The sequence below is a fragment of the Halichoerus grypus genome, chromosome 7, assembly GCF_964656455.1.
Source record: "Halichoerus grypus chromosome 7, mHalGry1.hap1.1, whole genome shotgun sequence".
In the NCBI taxonomy this organism is placed as follows: Eukaryota; Metazoa; Chordata; class Mammalia; order Carnivora; family Phocidae; genus Halichoerus; species Halichoerus grypus.
The window spans coordinates 104,643,920-104,662,712 of record NC_135718.1 but is presented as its reverse complement, the minus strand read 5'-3'; the positions used below and the strand labels follow the sequence as shown (position 1 = coordinate 104,662,712).

Below are 18,793 nucleotides of genomic sequence, written 5' to 3'. Positions count from 1 at the left end.
ACTTCCCCTTTCTATGAAGGACATCAGTCATATTAGATTCTGGGCCCACTTCACTCCAGCATGACCTTGTCTTAACTAATCACATCTGCAACAGTGCTGTGTCCAAGTAAGGTCACATTCTGAGGTACTAGGGGTTAGGACTTCAACCTAAAAATGTGGGGGAGGTGACACCATTCCACCCTTAACTGGGGAAACCAAGGATACAGTCAGTCTTCTGCTTAGTCTGAGCACTGTAAGAAATCATCCGTTCATCAACTATGTATTAACACCTATTGTGTGACAGATGCTGAATGAGGGCGTCAGGTTCAACAGATGAGTAAGAATCACTGCCATGTAGGAGCTTGCAGCCGAGTGTGCGAGAAACAAGTCAACAAGTCCTATGTATATTAGTATATGTATATAAAATATTAATCTATATGACTTTGTACTTTTCTGTATTCTTATCATTTGTCAGAGAAAACAAATCATTGTAATACCGTAAGATAAGGACTGTGGGAGGTTATTGGCTCTATGAGAGCTCAGAAGAGGAAGAAATCGATGTGGGGGAGCTTGGGCCTGGGGGGCTGGGAGTCCCAGAAGACCTCTCAGAGGATGATGAGGGACAGTGTTCTCCCGTGAATGGGCCGAGGGAAGAAGGTGAGAAGACATTCCAGGCAGATGGAACAGCATGTGCCACAGCATGACAAAGGGAGAGAGCAGGGACATTCCGGAGAATTCTGGAAGATGTGGTCATAAGGGCAGTGCTGGTGGGAGATGAGGCTGGGATGATAGGAGGGACGAACTCATGAGTGATATGTCCTCCTTGCTAAGGAGTTGTGACTATCAGGTAAGTGATGAAGAGCCGAAGAGGGGCTGAGCAGGGGGATGTGACCACTTGCAGACTTTAGAAAGATAAATGGGAGGAAGGAGGAACTAGGAACCAGTTTGAGGGCTCGGACAAATGTGAGCCAATGGGGACAAAAAAAAGGGCCTCTGTCCTACCCAGGCCCCTTTCTTTGCCTCTCCTTCCACCCTCTACCCTCTGTACTCACGGCCAGAGCTGCCCAGGTTAAACCACGCTTCATCTTGGGGGCTCACAGGCTCTCGGGCCCTGGCCACCTCCTCTCCTAGGGTCAGCCGAGCTCTTTCCCCCTTCAGAGTCTTCACCCTGCTGTCTTGCCCCCTTGAAGGCCCTTCCCTAAGCTCTGCACACAACTAGGTCCTCGCCATTCCTTGGACCTCCATTCAAAGTCATCTCCACACAGGCCAGGCCAGTTAATTCCTTAGAGCACTAACAACATATCTTGGTTTATTTGTTTGTACCCTTGTTTGTTATCTACCTTCTCCCCGTAAGTAGCTTGACCACATCTGTGTTATGCGTGACTGTGTCCGCAGTACCTAGGACAGGAATGACTCGTGCTGGGAGTTCATTAAGACACTGGCAGAAGGAAAGAAAGAGGGAGTGAGGAGAGGAAGGACGGTGTGGTGTGGGGGTGAGGGACGAGGCTTGTGCCCCGCTCTGCCCAGTGAGGTGGGATCTGTGGAGAAAGGGCAAATAGCCTGTATCCAAATCCTCATAATGCTGCTTCCCACTGATACCTGTACATATGTTAATTCTGAAATGGTTGCTCTGAAAAAGAATGACAAGTGGAATAATTTAGAAAGAATCTCCTTACTACAGGAAAACTAGAGAAAAGAGGGGGGAAAAAATGCCTTTTAAAGGAGACCTATATAGTCAAAGTCATGACTTCAGAACCATCCCAATTCTAAAATGGCAAACAAAATCATTATGAGCTCAGGAGCTGAGGGATGTTTCTTCGGGCCAGCCTGTTTGTTTGGGTCAGATAATAAGGGCTCACATGTACGGCCAGGCTCGGGTCTGAGAAGCTCTACACATACTGACTCACTTAGTTTTCACAACCTCCTTTCTCATTTAACAGATGAGAAAACTGAGCCCCAGGGAGAGAGGGAAGTGACCTGCCCAGTGTGATGTAGTCAGTGAGTAGCAGAGCTGGGATTCCAATACAGGGTATTTGGTCCCAGACCCAGCACTCTGAAGCTCTTGCCTAAACCCCTTTCAGGTCGGAGCTGCAAACTCTAGGAGAGTTGTCGACCTCATTGTATATGTGTTATAATCATTACCAACAGTACCTTTTTGTCACTTGTATTAGTTAGGATGGGCTAACTGCTTTAGCAAATAATCCTCAAAATCAGTGGTTTTACCCACCAAAGGCTTATTTCTCACTCACGCCTGTTCACTGTGGTCTGTAGGGGTATCCTGCTAGCAGTCATTCAGGAACACCTTCTTCTCGGCCAACCCCGGGGGCCTTGGAGTCCTCCACTTGGTCCTCGGCGTCTGGCCAGCAGTGAGCAAGTGGAGCGAACGTGGAAGATCTTGGGACAGATTTCGGGAGCCAGGCCCACATTCCTGTGGACAGAACTTAGTCATATGGCCCCACAAAGATTTAAGGGGACTGAGAAAGGTAGTCTAGCCTATGCCCAGGATGAGGATACTGTGGGCATCTTGCCAAGAGCTGGCTCAATGCTTTATTTTTAAAGACTTTTATAAGGGATACCTTGGTGGAAGGGGGTGCTGGGAGTCAGAAGACATTGGTTCTGGCCCTGACCCCAGCAACTGTCAGCTGTGTGACCTCCAGCAAATAATAACCTCTTTTGGTCCCAGATTCCTTATCAATAAAGTGAGGGTACCCACCAAATGACCCATATCTGGATTCTTCCAATTCAGAATGTCTATATGATAATGCATCGTTTTCTTATTTTTAATAATCACGGTGCCTTAATCATTTTTATATTGATGACCTCTGTGTGCCTTTGTTCAAAATTGCAACCATAATTATAACATTGATTCTGAGGGAAAATCCTATCTATTTTCTTCTAATACTCAATATCTAGTTACACACCACAAATGTATACACTGGGGGAGGAAAAGAGCCTCCAACTTTGCGTCAGAACTAGTTACTTGAAGCAATTAATTACACTGGGGAAAATACAGATATCTATTTCATCATGCCTGGAACCACATTTAAGTTATAAACACAGTACTCCACAAGCAGATTACTGCTGTGATTTGGCCATTTTTGTACAAAACAGTACTTACGTCTATTAGAGGGCACCTGAGCATGCCAGGTAAGCAAGGTGAGAACCATCAAGAAAATATATATCCAGAACAGCAGAGTTAATGACTACTGACTGAGATTCCTCTCCATGCCCCGACTGCCAGAACACCTTGATCTCTGAAGCACATGACATTATTGTCACCATAGGGATTTTGCAAGGCCTGCAGGGGCAAGGTTTGGGCCGGCAGGGTTGGAGAGGCCTGGGGCTGAATAAGATGCTCCAAACCTCCAGGAGAAAGGGCAGGGAGTCAGGTAGAGACTGATGAGATTCCTAGCCTAGAAAAAATAAAATATGCCAGACTTGGAGACCTGACCAGGGACCAGGGCTGGAAGAGGAAGAGCAGAGCACAGCCCAGGGACACCTCCTCATGCCCCTCTGCCCAAGAGCTCTCCCACCACATCCTCTGGAGAACACCCAAGTCTGGCCACTTGTCCCACCCTCCGCCCCCACCTTCACCCTCACCCCTGCTGCCATTTCCCCTGAACAACTGTAATCCTGCTTCCCACTCTTGCCTGCACCAACCTGTCCTCTCTCACCTCCGTGACACTGTTCTTTACAGAACACAGATCAATTATGTCCCCTTGTTGCTTATGGCTCCTGCAGCCCACACTGGCCATTAACAGGGCTTACAAGCCCTAGGGGGGTGGGGCCGCCTGCCTCGTGGGCCTCACATCACCCCACTGTCACCCCCACTCACTGCCACTGAGTTCAACCACACTGCCTTCACATCCTTTTCAGAAGAAGCAGTGGGTCCAACCGTTCATCTAAGAAAAAGCACAAAACACACATTTCCCTGTGTTTCTAGACTTTTGGGGGACACTTTATAATGTATTAGCAACTGAACTCATTGCTTTCAATTTAGAGGCACTTCAGCTGAAAAGGTATCTGAGCGTTGACGAATTTCAAGCAAATAATTTCAAGCAAATTACTTGAAAATGCTTTAAATAAGTTTATTCTATGTTTCGAGACTTTTCAGGCGCCCTTGACCATGTCTTTGTTTTTGTAATTGACCACGTTTTTGTAATTCAGATCTGTTAAGTCATCCCCACCCAGAGCCTGCCCCCACCTCCGTGGTGGGCATTACTCAGTAGCATCACTTCCGTCAGGCTTTCCATATTATAATTTCACACCTGTCTGTGGGATTCTCTGATGAGTCTGCTTCCCACACTAGACTTGGAGCACCAAAAGGACTGGGACCTGGTCTGCTTGTTCCTGGATACCCAGGACCCGACACCGTTCCCAGACTGTAAGAGGTGCTCCATAAAAAGTCACTGAAGGAGTGACTGAACAGACACCTGTCCTGATTATAATTTCCTTTTCATTTCTTTCCTGTGACTCTCTCCAGGCCAAACTGCTTACTCTTTCCCCTAGGCTATTCTCATGTCCCTTTACACAGAACTTGACCACAGGACTCATCACACTATACTTCTGCTTTTTTTTTTTTTTCTCTCGTCTTCGCTCAACTGGAAAGTGCTCAGGGCTGGTGACATCATGGGTGTTCAGTGCATGTTTGCTGCATTGAATTGTGACCTCCAGGACAGTAGTCTTGGCCCAGATGCCCTGACCACACAAGAGCGAGAAGTAATGCCATCATGCTGCAGGGCACGAAGACAGACCTCTTCCCCACCTCCCCTCACCCATGAGCCATTCCCTCATTCAACACAAGGCTCCTATGCTTATTCAACAACTTGTTCATACCACGGTTTTTATACCTGACAATTGTCCAGAAACACTTGGGCTGTTTGTTACAAACATAAATTCCAGGGCCCACCCTAGACCTACTGCATCAGGGTCTCCAGGAGCGGGGCTCAGGAATCTGAATTTAACTAACTCCCTAGGTGACTTTTAGCAGCCAGCCTGGCCAGAAGTCCATCCTTGGGTGAAGGGATAAAGCAGCAGAGTGATAACCACAGCGTAAGGTAGAAAACTCAATGAAATCATTTGAGGAAAGGCCAAGGGAGGTCTTTGCTGCCAACTTTCAATTGTAAGATGCTGCCCCACCCCCCCCACCGCCACCCATGCATAGCCTGGAGCCTGCAGCTGCAGCAGAGGAGTCTGAAGGGTCAAAGGGAGACCTGAACCTCCCACCTCAGCCCACCCCCCATTAGAAGGCAAAAGATTTAGACCATGTGGAGGTCACTGTGGAGTTGCTCTTAGGGATTTTAACTGGGTACCATCATGATCTTTATCATTAGCCTTTCTAGAAAGCATTTACTATCCCACAGACTCTACTCTACAGCTTTACATGTATTATTTCATCAAATAAACAGGAACAAAGAGAGACAATGCAAAGTAGCATGCCCCGCCCCCTGCCGGGGGCTCCAGAAGGAAAACCAGTCCAAGGGCCAGCCTGGCCAACTCCTGCCAACTCTGGAGCAGCTCTTGGCTCTCAGGGCTGGATCAGACCTCTCTGGGGAAGGATGATCCATGCACACTTTCAGGGATTCCAAAGGCTGGGAGGGAGCCTAGGCCCACAGAGGGCTAAGTATTCTCCCCAGGCCTTACTTTATGAGCTCAACAATCCTCCAGACACCAACAGATGTCCCCAAGCAACTCTTCTCCATCCCTGTTGCTGGACGCCAGAGTCTAGAATTACAGCCACAGACCCTCAGACCAGCCATAAGCAGCAAGGTTACCTGTGAAGTTCTTTTCATTTGAATGGGGTGGGGGCCCATGGTTCTTTGGTGGTGAGGATTGGGCTTGGAGGTAAGGGAGGGAGAAAGAAAGTTCAAGGCTAGAATTAGTCCATTGTTATCTGGAGATAACTCACTATTTCATAGATTGTTTTATAGTATTTTACACTTTACAAAATGCATTAAATATATTGAGCTCTTTTAATCCTCACAACATCATTAAGAGGGAAGCTCATTAGCTTCATTTTGTAGCTGAGGTTCGGTAACTCACCAAGGTTACACAGATTGGCCCAGGGCTCAAACCCAGGTCTTCTGGCTCTGCGATCATTATTACCAATCAACACCTTACATACGGACAGATTGAAGCCTCTTGGAAGAAAGAATGAATGAATGACTCTCTCCCCAGCGAGATACCACAGAGGATATAAGGATGAGTCATTTCTGGTTTTAAGGAAACGGAAAGTAACATTTCCCCTCCTCTTTCTCCACACACCCTCCTCCATAACAACAATCAAACAATCAAGTTTGTTGGCACCTATTGTCGGTTTTGGAGGAATAGACTAATTATCTTTCAAACAGTGTCAGCAATACTTGAGATCCAGCAAAATGATGGGGTCTCCCAGAGAGCATTCCTAAGTCCCAAAGTGTGGCTCCTTTTACAAAACATTCTGTGGAAGCTCTAACTTTTAATTCATACCACCAAGGAGATACTTGATTGTTTCCTGGAAATGCTAACAATGCGAGGCTCATAAATACTAATGAAACAGTACAGATTAGCAGAGCTCAGCAAGTAACCTAGGGGGCCTAGAAGAGAATTCTTAGATTTAAAAATATAAAGAATACTTTTTTAATTGAATTTTCCCCAGACTGGGCTCCCAAATGTTAATGAATACTCTCCTTGGCTATATGGAGAGTAGACTCAAATAAGTACCTTCAGGAATCCAAAAGTGAATTATTGACTTAGCTTTAGCTTGAAAAGAAATCTATTTATTCAAAGGCTATTTTAGGTGTCATGGGATAGACGAGTTTGAGACAAAGGTTGGGAGTGGTAGGAGGGCCTGGGACTCAAAACACATAATTCAAATGCATGCTTCTATTTCGGCCAACTAAGCAACCTAAGTTGAAATTTGCTTATTATATTTGTCTTTTACAACATGATCCCTCAATAATAATAACTCTCCTGGAAAATACAAGTCTCCGTGTCTTTGTCCTTCATCACTGAATCCTAACACCTAACACAGTGTGTGGCATGTATTAGGTGCTCAATAAGTGTTCATTAAATGGATAAAGAGCTCTCTTAAAACATTTTCCAGGGCTGTTCCCACCCTGTTATCTTTTCTTGAAGGGCATCCTCCTATTACAAAGCCCCCAAATAAACACACACCCTACGGAGGCCCTCTCTACCCTGGCCACAACCTATAGTCCTCCTCTCTCACACTCTGAGCCCCAGGCTCACCAGAAGGCACCCTGTTCTCCTGCCATGTTCTAAAAGTTTCTCTGCCTAGAATCTGTGCACATCCTTTTACCCATGTTTCTCTGTCAAGATCTGGCTCCTCTTTCTGGGTCCTCCTCAGATGGTTCTATCTTCATGAAAAAATGCCCTGATATTCTCCAAGGGCTCAAAGCCCTTCCTCTTTCTCCCTGGTTGAACCCAAAAGTGGGCCCCTGATGCATGTACGCTCCCTGCAGGGACCAGTGTGACATCTGGCAAGAAGAGTTTGTCAACAAATGTGGTGGTGGTGTCTAATCTGAGTCATAGACATGCAGTACAAGGGGCATTTGGTCCCAGAAAAGTATACGTGTGGATCAAATTAGTGAAAACTACCCAGAGTCTTCCCTCAACAGAGCAGGACATTCCCTCCAGATGGGCCAAAAAACTCTGGGGCCAAACAAGGGCTGGAGTAAAAGCTAAGGTGATGGCAAAGCAAGAAGGAAAAGCCAGAGAGACAAGTGGGTGAGAAGGAGCAAGACCGTGGAGTGGACTTGATGGGGGAGGGGAGCAGTTAGAGGATGCTCAGGGTGTGTTTTCTCAACAAAGAGGCTGTGGGCTTGATGGTGTGTGGGCAGATCCATCGCATGTGATGTTCCCAGGGCCTCGAAGGGGCTCAGGCAGAGCCTCTGGCAAGGGGATGTGACTTCTCAGAACGTTTTTCTTTGTTGTATGTTGAGTTTAAGTTCAGGCAGTCATATGCTTTCCATAAACCTCCACTTGAGCAGGACTGGATTTTTATTGTATGTATCTTCATGCATTTGTGAAGTATCTGACAATGGGAAATAAATCACTCTGTCGTCTTTTTCCACAACAGATTGGGATAAACATTGAAGTCAATCCGGGGAATAGCCACATATTGTAAGATTCTATAAATCCTGGGCTACTTGCCAAAATGGGTTAATTCCACACAAAGGAATAGGAAGCTCAGAGCAACACCTGTGAGGAGCTCACCCCTCGGGGATTTGGAGCCAAACTTTCCAGAATCAGTAAGGCCAGCTCTGCCAGTCACTTGCTGTGTAATCTCTGCCTCTGCCTGTTCACCTGCAAGATGAGGGAAATAACTGTACCTCCTCCATTAAGTTGTGATGAAATGAAATGAGTCAGTTGGGGAGAAGTGCCTAGAATGGTGACTGGGATCTCAGTGCCATTGCTTAGCATTACTTCATTTTCATGGACCAGACGGCACGGGAGTAGGTACCAATTTATACAACTGAATGATTTGTATAGACAATGTGTGAGTCTAAATGCCAGCAGACTAGGACTGAGTTCAGGTGGACTTTGGAAGGACACACAGGTGCACGGGACACTTGCAGAGTGCTATCCAAGGAATCTGGCTTCTGAAGACAACCCCCAAGTATAACACACTACCCAAGAGGGGACACACATGTGTGTCCCAGTGCAGGACAACAGAATGAAGACTGGACTTCACGCTGATTGTGAACCCAGGTCCCCCAGCACTTTTCTCCATAGATAATGCACCATTCTGTTGCACTCTTTAAAAAATATAAATCATATGAAAGTGATTAGAAAAGTAGCAAGTAAAATGCAAATATAAAGTAATGTCATCGTCCCGAACTCTGGGTGTTCGGTGCATCTCTGTGTGGCCTTGGACATATCACCTCCCCCATACTGGGCCTCAGATTCTTAGTCTTTAAGTGAGAGCATTGCTTGGGATGATCTCTAAAGTCTCCAGCCTGAAAATCGATGAGTCTTTGATCTTTGGGTCCCAGGCCATGTCTGTACCAGAAGGTCTTTTGAATTTCCTTGAAACATGCTGCCCTCCAAGTCTTTAGACACAAGAATCTGTGGATTCCAGAACCAAAGGAGCCTGTTAAGACTTCATACTCGAGAGCTGAGGCCTAAGATGTATGTGGAGAGGTGAAGGGGGTACCAGTGGAAGAAGGGCCACTCTGTACAAGCGACCAGAATAGCCCTGGCTGTAAGTTGAGCTCGGGATGGCAGTAGGGACCCCAACCCAGTTTCCAAACACCATTGCTGAGCAGCCTGCAAGGCTCCTTTTCCACTGCAAAGAACAGGAACAGGCAGAGAAAGAGACTTGGGAATATTTGGTTGAGGGACAGAAAGCAGGGATGAGGACAATGCGAGAGAGGACGGTAGAAACAGAGGGAACCAGCAAATGGTCTCCCACTGCAAAGCTCAGTGAGTCCTCTTTGGGCACAGGAGTGGGATGTAAGGAGGGAGGAGATGGAGCGGAGAAGAGAGCATGAAGGCAGGGGTGAGACAGGATGAGGACCACTGACCTCTTAGCCTGGTGGAGATCGAAGCCCCCTATGACAGGTAGCAAGATTTAGACATTTCACCTTGTGCTTAAGCTTTAGTAAGTACTGAAAATGGCAAGTTGTATTCATAGAAAGTCACATACAGCTCTCCCATGAGTAGTACGTGTTCGGAACCTATCAGGCGAGCTGCAGGGAGAAAAGATTGAGAACTGTTTTTGTACAGGCACCAACCCCTACCCAGAATGCTGAATCTGCACTTCACTCATTTATCCAGCAAATGCTGAGCACCTGCTACATGCCGGGTCTGATACACTATTAATTCTTTACGCTAAGCCCTATATAGTGTGTATAAGAATTAGTTAGTACCTACTTAAATGCATGCATTTATTTTGTTTATTGTGTTTCGATACCATTTCAGTGAACTCTGGAAATCTGATTCCCTCCCTTTCCCCAAGCCTAAAAAATATGATGTTGTTAAAGATCATAGACCATTCCCACTGCATTTCTCTTGAATTGTCTGTTTTGCTCTCTTCAGCTGCTAACATTGGCATGCCCAAACCCAAAGCTGGAAGAGGAATAAGTTACAAGTGGACAAGGCTGCATCCTCTTGAGCCCAGGACTTGCTAGTGAGCTGAGAGTTTCCCTTGGCCCCAGTCTAGCCAAGCACCATGGAGAAAATCAGCTCCTTCTTCAGCCTCATTTGGGACACCATCTTGACCAAACACCAAGAGGGCCTCTTCAACACCATCTGCCTGGGCGTCCTACTGGGGCTGCCCCTGCTGGTGGTCATCACCTTCCTCTTCATCTGTTGTCATTGCTGCTGGAGCCGGCCAGGCAAGAATGGCCAACAGCCAGAGCGAAACAAGGGGAAGAAGAGGAAGAAGAAGAAGAAGGCTGAAGAAGACCTCTGGATCTCTGCTCAGCCCAAGCTTCTCCAGATGGAAAAGAGGCCATCACTGCCTGTCTAGTTAGGCAGGAAGCACAGGCGTCCTTCCTCGGGGGCTAAGCCACCTTCTAACTACACACAGGCTAGAGAGCAGCAATCCCTAAAGTGATGCGCTTATGTCCACAGAGGAACTAACCAAGGGACAAACCTCAGGCTGAGTGCCCCACCAGAGGACAGCCCAGGAAGAACACGGACAATTCTTGGGTACTGCCTTGGCAGCTATGTGTCCAATAGCAATGCTCTTTGCCACAGACTCAGGCATGCCTTCCACCTATCTCTAGCAAGCTCCATATGCAAAAGCACAAAGAACGTTTGTCCATACATCTTGACATGTCTCCCAAATGCACACACATGCACACACATACACACACACACATTCAGGCAACGGGTACCTGGACAAATATATTCTGTTTATCAAATGGCCATTGAATATCTACTTTGTGCAAGTACATTATCTGCTCTCCCAAAAATGTCTCATAGGAAGGCCCGGCCAGATTCTAGCACACATGCACAATTATATAACCAGGCAAGGTACCTCTGCACTGTCTACCCATCTACCACTCAGGTTAGAGATATGTGCTTTCTTGTTCCTATCCCTCCATAACGTTTTACTGGAAATCCTCATATTTGGACATTCCAGCAACCTGGTACAGTTCCCATCCCTGTATAGTGATACAGACACACAAAGTTCCCATGTTTCTCATCTGGGAGGCAAAGTTTAAAGTGAGAAGGATCAAAATTCATTGAAAGCACCATCTTGCAGCTCATGACAAGGTCCCCATTTCCACTGATAGGTATCTAATGTTGTCTAAGACCTCTCTTTGAGACGCTACCCCCGGAACCACTCAACAAGGTGCCCTTCTCCAAGCGCAAACAAACAGCCCTTGGAAGTGACTTCTAGAATTCTCTGGAAACCAGGCATACTCCATCCACTTCAGTGAACTGCAGTTGTGGACCTGGGCAGTGTCTGTTTTACAGATAGGAAAGGGATGTTACACCTGAGCTAGGGATCTCCTGTGTAACCAAAGCTTTTCAGCAGGGAAGGAATTAAGACAATTTCTGGTACAGTCTCCCAGAAGGCACACTGGAAACACTTTCATAAGGTTGTAATAGCTGCGTGGTATGCTGCAGATGGGATATAGAAGTTATAGAGTGTAAACGAAAGTAGAAGGAAGCTATATAGAGGTTTAGTCATATTTATCTCGAAGCTCAGGCAAGTGCCTTGCACACAGTAGGTACTTAGAACTGTCTGTGGTTGCTGTTGGGTATGCAATGATGTTAAGGGTAAATGTGTAATACCTCGCTGATCCCCCCAAGTGACCTTCTTTTCTGAGCCCACTAATTGCTGCAAAGGATGGAAGGTGGGCATTAAATGCTCCCCGGAGGCTGCATGCAGAACCAACAGTCAGGTTGACGTGGGTGCCCTGAGACCCATGACGACAGGTAGACTAGGTCCACAGGGAGTTGAGGAGAGTGTCTCCCCAGCAGGCTGAGGTTGGGAGGCCGAGTTAATCCATTTACATGATGAACCGGTTGGTATTTTGATTGTATTGTGACCATATTACAAAGATGGAGACTTCCCAAATTGAGAGAAGGTTGTGCTCTGAAAGGTCACTTGCAAGTCTGCTGGGTAGCTCTCTTGAAATATTTCCCCACAAAAGCTGTTCTAAATGGCAGTAAAATTGCAATTTAATTAACAATGTAGCTAAACTTTGATAGCTGTTCTGCAAGATTGTGTTCATGGACAAATGTAGGCTGTTCGCTCTGCTAGGCTGCCTGGTGCTCACGTGCCCTGCAGGAAGACTCCAGGCTTGAGGAGGGCAGGCATCTGGTGGTGACCACTGCGCCAGGGTCTTCTAACGGGCCGCCCTGTGGGTCATAATTCAGGCCTTCGTGTATTTTAGAACCAGTCACACCCACCTTCTCATACCAAGGGGCCCCAAATGCCCTGGGCACTCAGACCCCCTACTCCTTAACCCCTTTGAGCAGAGAAAGAAGCACTCTCTGCTTCTCTGTCCCCTTGTACATGGACAGCCTGTCAGGGAGCATCTAGCTGTCCCCTTCCCATCACAGGATGACTGCTCATCACCCCACACCAAATGCATGTGCCTCCCCATGCCGGCCACTGCCCACTGGGACCAGCTACCCTTCCTGCCTCCAATTCTCAAGCCCCCTAAGATGGATGGCTTGGGGAGACGCAGAGCTGATGGCTGAGGCTGGGTGTCAGATGTGATCTAGGAGAGAGGATCACTCAGATCAGGGACCACACAAGTAACACGGTTGCCATGGCAACTGGCTGCTAGTTTGAATTAAGACGGCAGTCGGTTGTCATTGCCATGACAAGGCCTCTGTCTCCAGGGGCACTGCCCTGCTGTCTCCTAATCAAATGGACTTGAACTACCTCCGGGCGCGAAACACCCAGAAACTCACTTCTCTGTTGCTTAGGACTCAGGAGACCCAGATGCTGAGCGAGGTTTATGTTTTCTCCTCCCCACCCTCCCCTGACAACCTCCACCAGGGTCTCTCCAACACTGCCCGGGGTGCCCTAGGCCCTCAAACTTCTGTTTAATACCTGGATCCGTGCGAGGGGCCCAAGGCAATCATCAGAGCCATTCCCTGTTCTCCCCACTCATCCTCGTCTTTCTCTCCCGTGTTTTCTTCTCTTATTCCTGTTTCTCCCAGCACCACCATCCCAGGTCCGGCCCTTTCTTTATTCCTCTTCACTTTTACTCCTTCTCCCCAGCCTCTGCCCCAGAACTGCCACCGGCAGCCAGGGGTGCCTCGGGACCGGAGCCTGCTTGGCCCATCTTGGAGAGTTTAAGCTAATGGAGGCAAAAAGATTGATAAAGAACAGGTTTCCTAAACCGGCACAGGCTTGGGGAGGAGCCCCCAGGCCGAGATCGGAACAGCTCCTGCCAAACTCGGCCACCACCATCAGAGGAGGCCTTCCTCCCTCTGCTCAATGTATTTGCTTTTTTATTTCTTGGGGGAAAGGAAGGGGGTGGGGAAAATGTAGAAAAAGGGCAGTCACCTTTTGGAAAAGAGTATAAATGGTCCAAGCTGTATAGTATTTGTCAGTATTTTTTTTTCTAGAAAATTCAAACACGTGCAAAAGAAAAATTTATTTAAATAAAAGACTTTGAAAATAAAAGGCCATGCCTGGTTTCCTTACCTGTTGTCATCAGTTACTTTCTTGACATCCAATATTGCCCTCTCCCAGACATCACTCAGAAATGACAAAGGCAGCGACTCCCACTAGGACACAAAAGACCCAGCTGTCCCGGGGCTCTACCTTCCCCCTGACAGAGTTATAGCTCAAAGGACCAAGACCAGGCTCTTGCATGCCTGCCTGCAGAACAGACACCTCAGAGACCAGGCACCTGAGAGGCGCCAGCTGCAGGAAAAACACTGATTGATGCTCTCTGGTGACTCTTAGCGTTCCCTTCAATGAGGTCAATCAAGGTCTTCTTAAAGGAGAAAGAGGAAAATAGCAAAAACCAAGTAAAAAATAGACCTCTAAGTTAAATCCGGTGTTGGGAAAGGGGGAGATCCAAAGTCTCTATAGTAGCTGCTGGGGAGATAGATACATACATAGTTAGATGCACAGATAGATACATACATAGATACCTACGTTCATAGTTAGAGACATAGGTACTTAGATACCTAGATAGCCAGCCAGACAGGAAGTCACACATATGTATGTATAAATGCCCATCGTTTTTTCAAGGGGACCACACCTTTGCACTGGTTGTGAAATGGGATGATTTCGATGCTCCAAAGTCCTCCCTTGATGATGCTAAGCCAGCCATTAAGCAGAAGCCCTCTAGAGCAGTGCTGTCCAATAGAAGTAGAGAAGATGGAAATGTTCTCTGTCTACACTGTCCAATATGGTACCATTCGCTACATGTAGCTATTTAAATTAATTAAAATTAAATAAAATTAAAGGTCCGGTAGCTGAGTTATACCAGCCATAGTTCAAGTGCCCGACAGCTATGCGTGCCTAGCAGCTACTAGATGCTTGGTGGGGACAAGGGTGGCAGAGTGGGCAAACAGGCTGACAAAACTCTGTGTTCATTACATTTCAGTTAAGGCTTAGGGAGACAGATCTACGGCACCGGCGTCCCCTATGTCCTCTTTCCCCCAAGGCAGGCTGACATTCCTGTAGTTTTAGTTGATTCCTAGGCTCCCTTCCCCATTGCCACACACTCCGCAACAGCCCAAGGAGACAGTCTTTATTCAGCTCTCTGTTCTTTCCTCCAGGACTTCCAAAACTTTCCAGGATAGAGCAGAGACTGTTGCCCAGAAACCACAGGTAGGGAACAGCTGCAGCATACCTGAGAGGACGCCAGGGCTAAACGCCACCAGCCCCACCTGCCCAGGCTCAGCCTTGCCTGCAGTGCTGAGCATATGGATCTGGACAATGCTTTGAGTGCTCTCAACTCACCAGAACTCTCTGTGCTGGCCCCTTGCCCTTTGATTTTAGCATTTTTCCCAAATTCAAAGTCACAGGATTACAGGACTAGAAAAAAAAAAAAAAGAGAGTTCCTTCAATACAGCTGTCAGTCCCCATCATGGGGACAAATACCTGTGATCCTTCATTCGGGAATGGCCATGCATGCATGTATCTAACTCCCTCTTTGAGATTACTTATTCCATTACCATTTTTGGCTCTTTACTAGATGCCAGCGACACAGAGTGGTCCTGGAGGGGCTCACAGCCTGGCTGGGGGTGGGGAGTGGCAGACAAGCTAATCGATCATTACAGCCCAATGTGGTCACTGCTTCCACATTGGGCTAGGACTCAGGACTAAGGGTGTCCTGATTCTGATGCTAAGTCCACCTCCCACTGGCTATGGAATTTAGGCCATGACTTAATCTCTGTAAAGATTAACCTGTAGAGGAGAGTGAACGATAGTCCCTCTCTCACAGGGACAGAGCAATAAATAAGATAAAGCATATAAAGCATTCAGCATAGAGCCTCTGCAAACGTTAGTTGTTGTAATTAAGGGTAGAAGGAAGATAATGAGAGAGTTGTATCCTTGAAGCCAAAGGAGAAGAAACTTTCAAGAAGAAAGCAAGTCCATAGAGTCAGATGATGCAGACAGATCAAATGAGATAGGGGATGAAAATAATGTGCATTTTCTATTCCTTTTGGCGTGATATGTTCCATAATTTCACCACACACTGCACAGCCTATAATATTACCGATACTGCCAATTTGCAGTATGTGATGGGTAGGGTACCTACTCACCCCTGCCTCAGCCCCTCCTGCGCACAACCAAACCACCCTGTGTGACAGTGCCCCCTGGTGGCCAGATCAAGAAAGACTTTGAGTCAACATCTTTACACTTCCTATGGTGTTTCCCTTAGAGCATCAGTCCAGCTAGATGGTTGGGCTTTGAACTAAATGTGCTAAAGACTCACTGGGTTTTATGTGATGTTCACAAATCCTTCAAGGTCAAGATTGCCATGCTCACCTGACAGATGAGGGATTTTCATAACCTTAAGTCTTAATTGTCATTACATATTTTTGGTGAAGTATTTCATGGTTTACATCACAGCCTCCAAGAAAGCTTCCCTAACCACACAAGTCTTCCGGATCACAGCAAAATCAGACTATGCAGCACTGTGTGTGTGTTCCTGTCTTCCCGCTCTCCCCTCCCATCCCATCCTCATTAGAAGTAGCTTTTGTGAGGCCTGAAGAGTAACTATCTTACCACCTTATTTCCAATAACTAGAATGGAGTTAAGTACATACCATACCCTAAATAATGTATTGATTAGGGGGAAAAAAGAAAAGAAAAGGGATGACTGGAGTGTTTCTTACATGTGCAGATTCCCCATCCCTCTGCCCTTCAGATAGATCTACTAAGTCTAGGGTGGGTCCGGACCACCTGCTCTTCTAACAAGCACTCTAGGTAATTGCCAGTGATCCCTGAACCACACCTTGAGAAATATTATCTACTCAGAAAACAACAACAACAAAAATTCTATGGTCAAATAAGTTTGCAAGATACTATATAACATGACTTCCCCTCTCTACCCCATGAGATCTGCAGTCGTGCCTCACATTAAAGGTTCTAACAGGTACTATAGTAAAGAAACTAGTGTAACTCCCCTTAACTCAGACTTCTCCCAAACTTATTTGGCCATGAAACCTTTTTTTTTGCAGATCTGGAGGGGCAAGTGTCCCAAGGAACACCCTTTGGGAAACGCTGCCATGGAGGGTTCATGTACAGCTCAATTCATATCACCCCCAAGGAATCCCAGTCTGATTCGTTCTCACTCTGCCTTTATCTTTCTTCCATTTGTGAGGTGTAACAATCCCATTGGTGGCTATGCATAGCACACACACCCTAGAGCTGGCTAGAGATACACCGCTGTCAAGGAAAAAAAAGAAGAGGAAAAAGAAGAAAGAAAATCCAAATGTTTTGATTGAAGTTATAAGCACTAAAGGTCCAAGCCCTCTTACCACCTATTACGTAAGAGTGTTTTCAGGATCTCATTTGATTCTTGCAGGGAGTACATCAGGGACTGAGGTCATTCCCATTTTATAAATGAAGAATATGAGGCCCAGAGAAGGTGAGCAACTCACCCAGACCTGGAATGGAAACCAAAGTCTTCAGGATCCTATCCTAGTGCCTTCCACACACCAGGCATTCATGATCCAGGCTAATCTGCCGATCTGGGCTCCTCAAAGACTGTTAGCTTGCAGCACCTCCTTTGAGTCAGAACCTTTTGAATACACTAAGGGGCTCTGCCCATAAGACTTCAGAGTACTCAGATGACTCCTTCAGATGTTCTATAGAAAGCCTCACCCACCTCCTTATCCTTGTCTAATTAAACCTAATTTTCTTCACTTACCCAAATAAAGAACCATTTCCACTCCATCTTGTTTCCTTCCTTTATTTAAATTACGATACTGCAATACCGTCATTTTCTATTTCTGTCATTATACATGAACTGCAATTTATGGGCATCAGAGAATAAACAGGCATTTATGGGCTAACCTGGACCTAACTTCTTTATATAACATTGGAAGTGGAATTCTACCCATTCCCCATTCCCACCCCCACCCCCCCCACCCCCAGTAGAAACAATCAACTAACAGAAGGACTTCGGGAAGTGGATTCATTGCACATTAGGAGCTGCCTAAAATCTCTTCTGGGGGTGACCCCTTCACCTTTCATCATGCCAGTGGACCCACCTTTCATCATGCCAGTGGACCCATCATGCCAGTGGACCCATCATGCCAGGGTCTCAGCACCAGCCCGGGAGACCAAGTGAGGGGGGTTAGAGTCCTGGTTTCACTAGGCAATCTCTTCAATGTATTTCCCAGTTTCCTGTTTTGTGCATTAGTCCAGCAGCAACACTACCTGCACCACCACCAAGCATGCGCTGGATGCTGAGCCATCCCTACTAAGCTGATTCTCCACGCCGTTACTCAGGAAGGGAGAAAAGTGAGGGCCCCCAGAACTCCCCTTTATAGAGGATTGGAAAGTGGCCTTGAAGGGAGATGCTCCCAATGGGACAACACTGCCATCTCCTGGCCTGTCTGGGTACAGCATGTCTACTCCGTGGGGTCTGCTGGCCCTGACCATATTGATCTGCACTCTTTATTGACAGAAACTCCTTCCTGATCCTCTTCACCGCCCCCGGAATGATTTGGAAATTTTGTTAGCAGAGGACCTCCTCCAGCAAACGACTATGTTTTGCCCAGAGCTTTTCATTACTTAGACTTGTTTTTCTTCCTGCCCTGCTGTAGGTCCGTTTGCATGTCTCCCCCGCCACGTATTCTCTTTTCCCACACCACACCTGGTGCTTGTCCTTCCTGACATCTCCTTGCTCACAATCCCTTGAGTCATTCTTACTCTTTCTCCCTGGCTCATTCAGCATGTTCCGGCTTTAATGATCCTTGAATCCCTGAGAATTCTAAGTTGAAAAGCAGAGCTTGTGATGTCATGTGACAAACATAAACTCTGGGGCCCTATTCCCAGAGGAAGCTGCTGTCAGGAACAACCGGCTTTAAAGTGTGCCATGAAAGGACCCTTCCCTTTACTACCCAGCCCCCTCAATTCCTGCTGATCCTTCCTCCTAAATATCTCCTTAATCTGTGCCATCTCCCCTTTCCCACCATTTCTGCCACAGACCCAGGAGCTGTGGTCTACTGCAATAGCCCTTAACCTGTCTGGGTATCTCCACCCTCTCCCCAAAACTCCCCTCAGCAGCTCCCCACCATTCTCTAACCTGCCACCAGACGGAGATTTCCAAAATGCAAGCCTGATGGCCAGCGTTACTGCAAGATTCAAACACCTGTGAGCGTCCTCTGCTGCCCAACTCGTCCATCCTGGCAGAGGTCCTCAGGGC

The 18,793-nt window shown here is 46.9% G+C and overlaps 1 protein-coding gene across 4 annotated transcripts in view; it reads left to right on the top strand.

Annotated features, from left to right (window-relative positions):
- KIAA0040 (KIAA0040 ortholog) overlaps positions 1-13,579 on the top strand; it is a 38,497-nt gene extending 24,918 nt beyond the window's left edge. For all 4 annotated transcript variants that reach the window (XM_078077995.1, XM_036117390.2, XM_036117381.2 and 1 more), the window contains one exon: positions 10,018-13,579. In XM_078077995.1, coding sequence (XP_077934121.1) covers positions 10,151-10,450 — 300 coding nt within the window. In that variant the 5' untranslated portion in view covers positions 10,018-10,150 and the 3' untranslated portion in view covers positions 10,451-13,579. The remainder of the gene's footprint in view (positions 1-10,017) is intronic.
- The last annotated feature ends 5,214 nt before the right edge of the window (positions 13,580-18,793 follow it).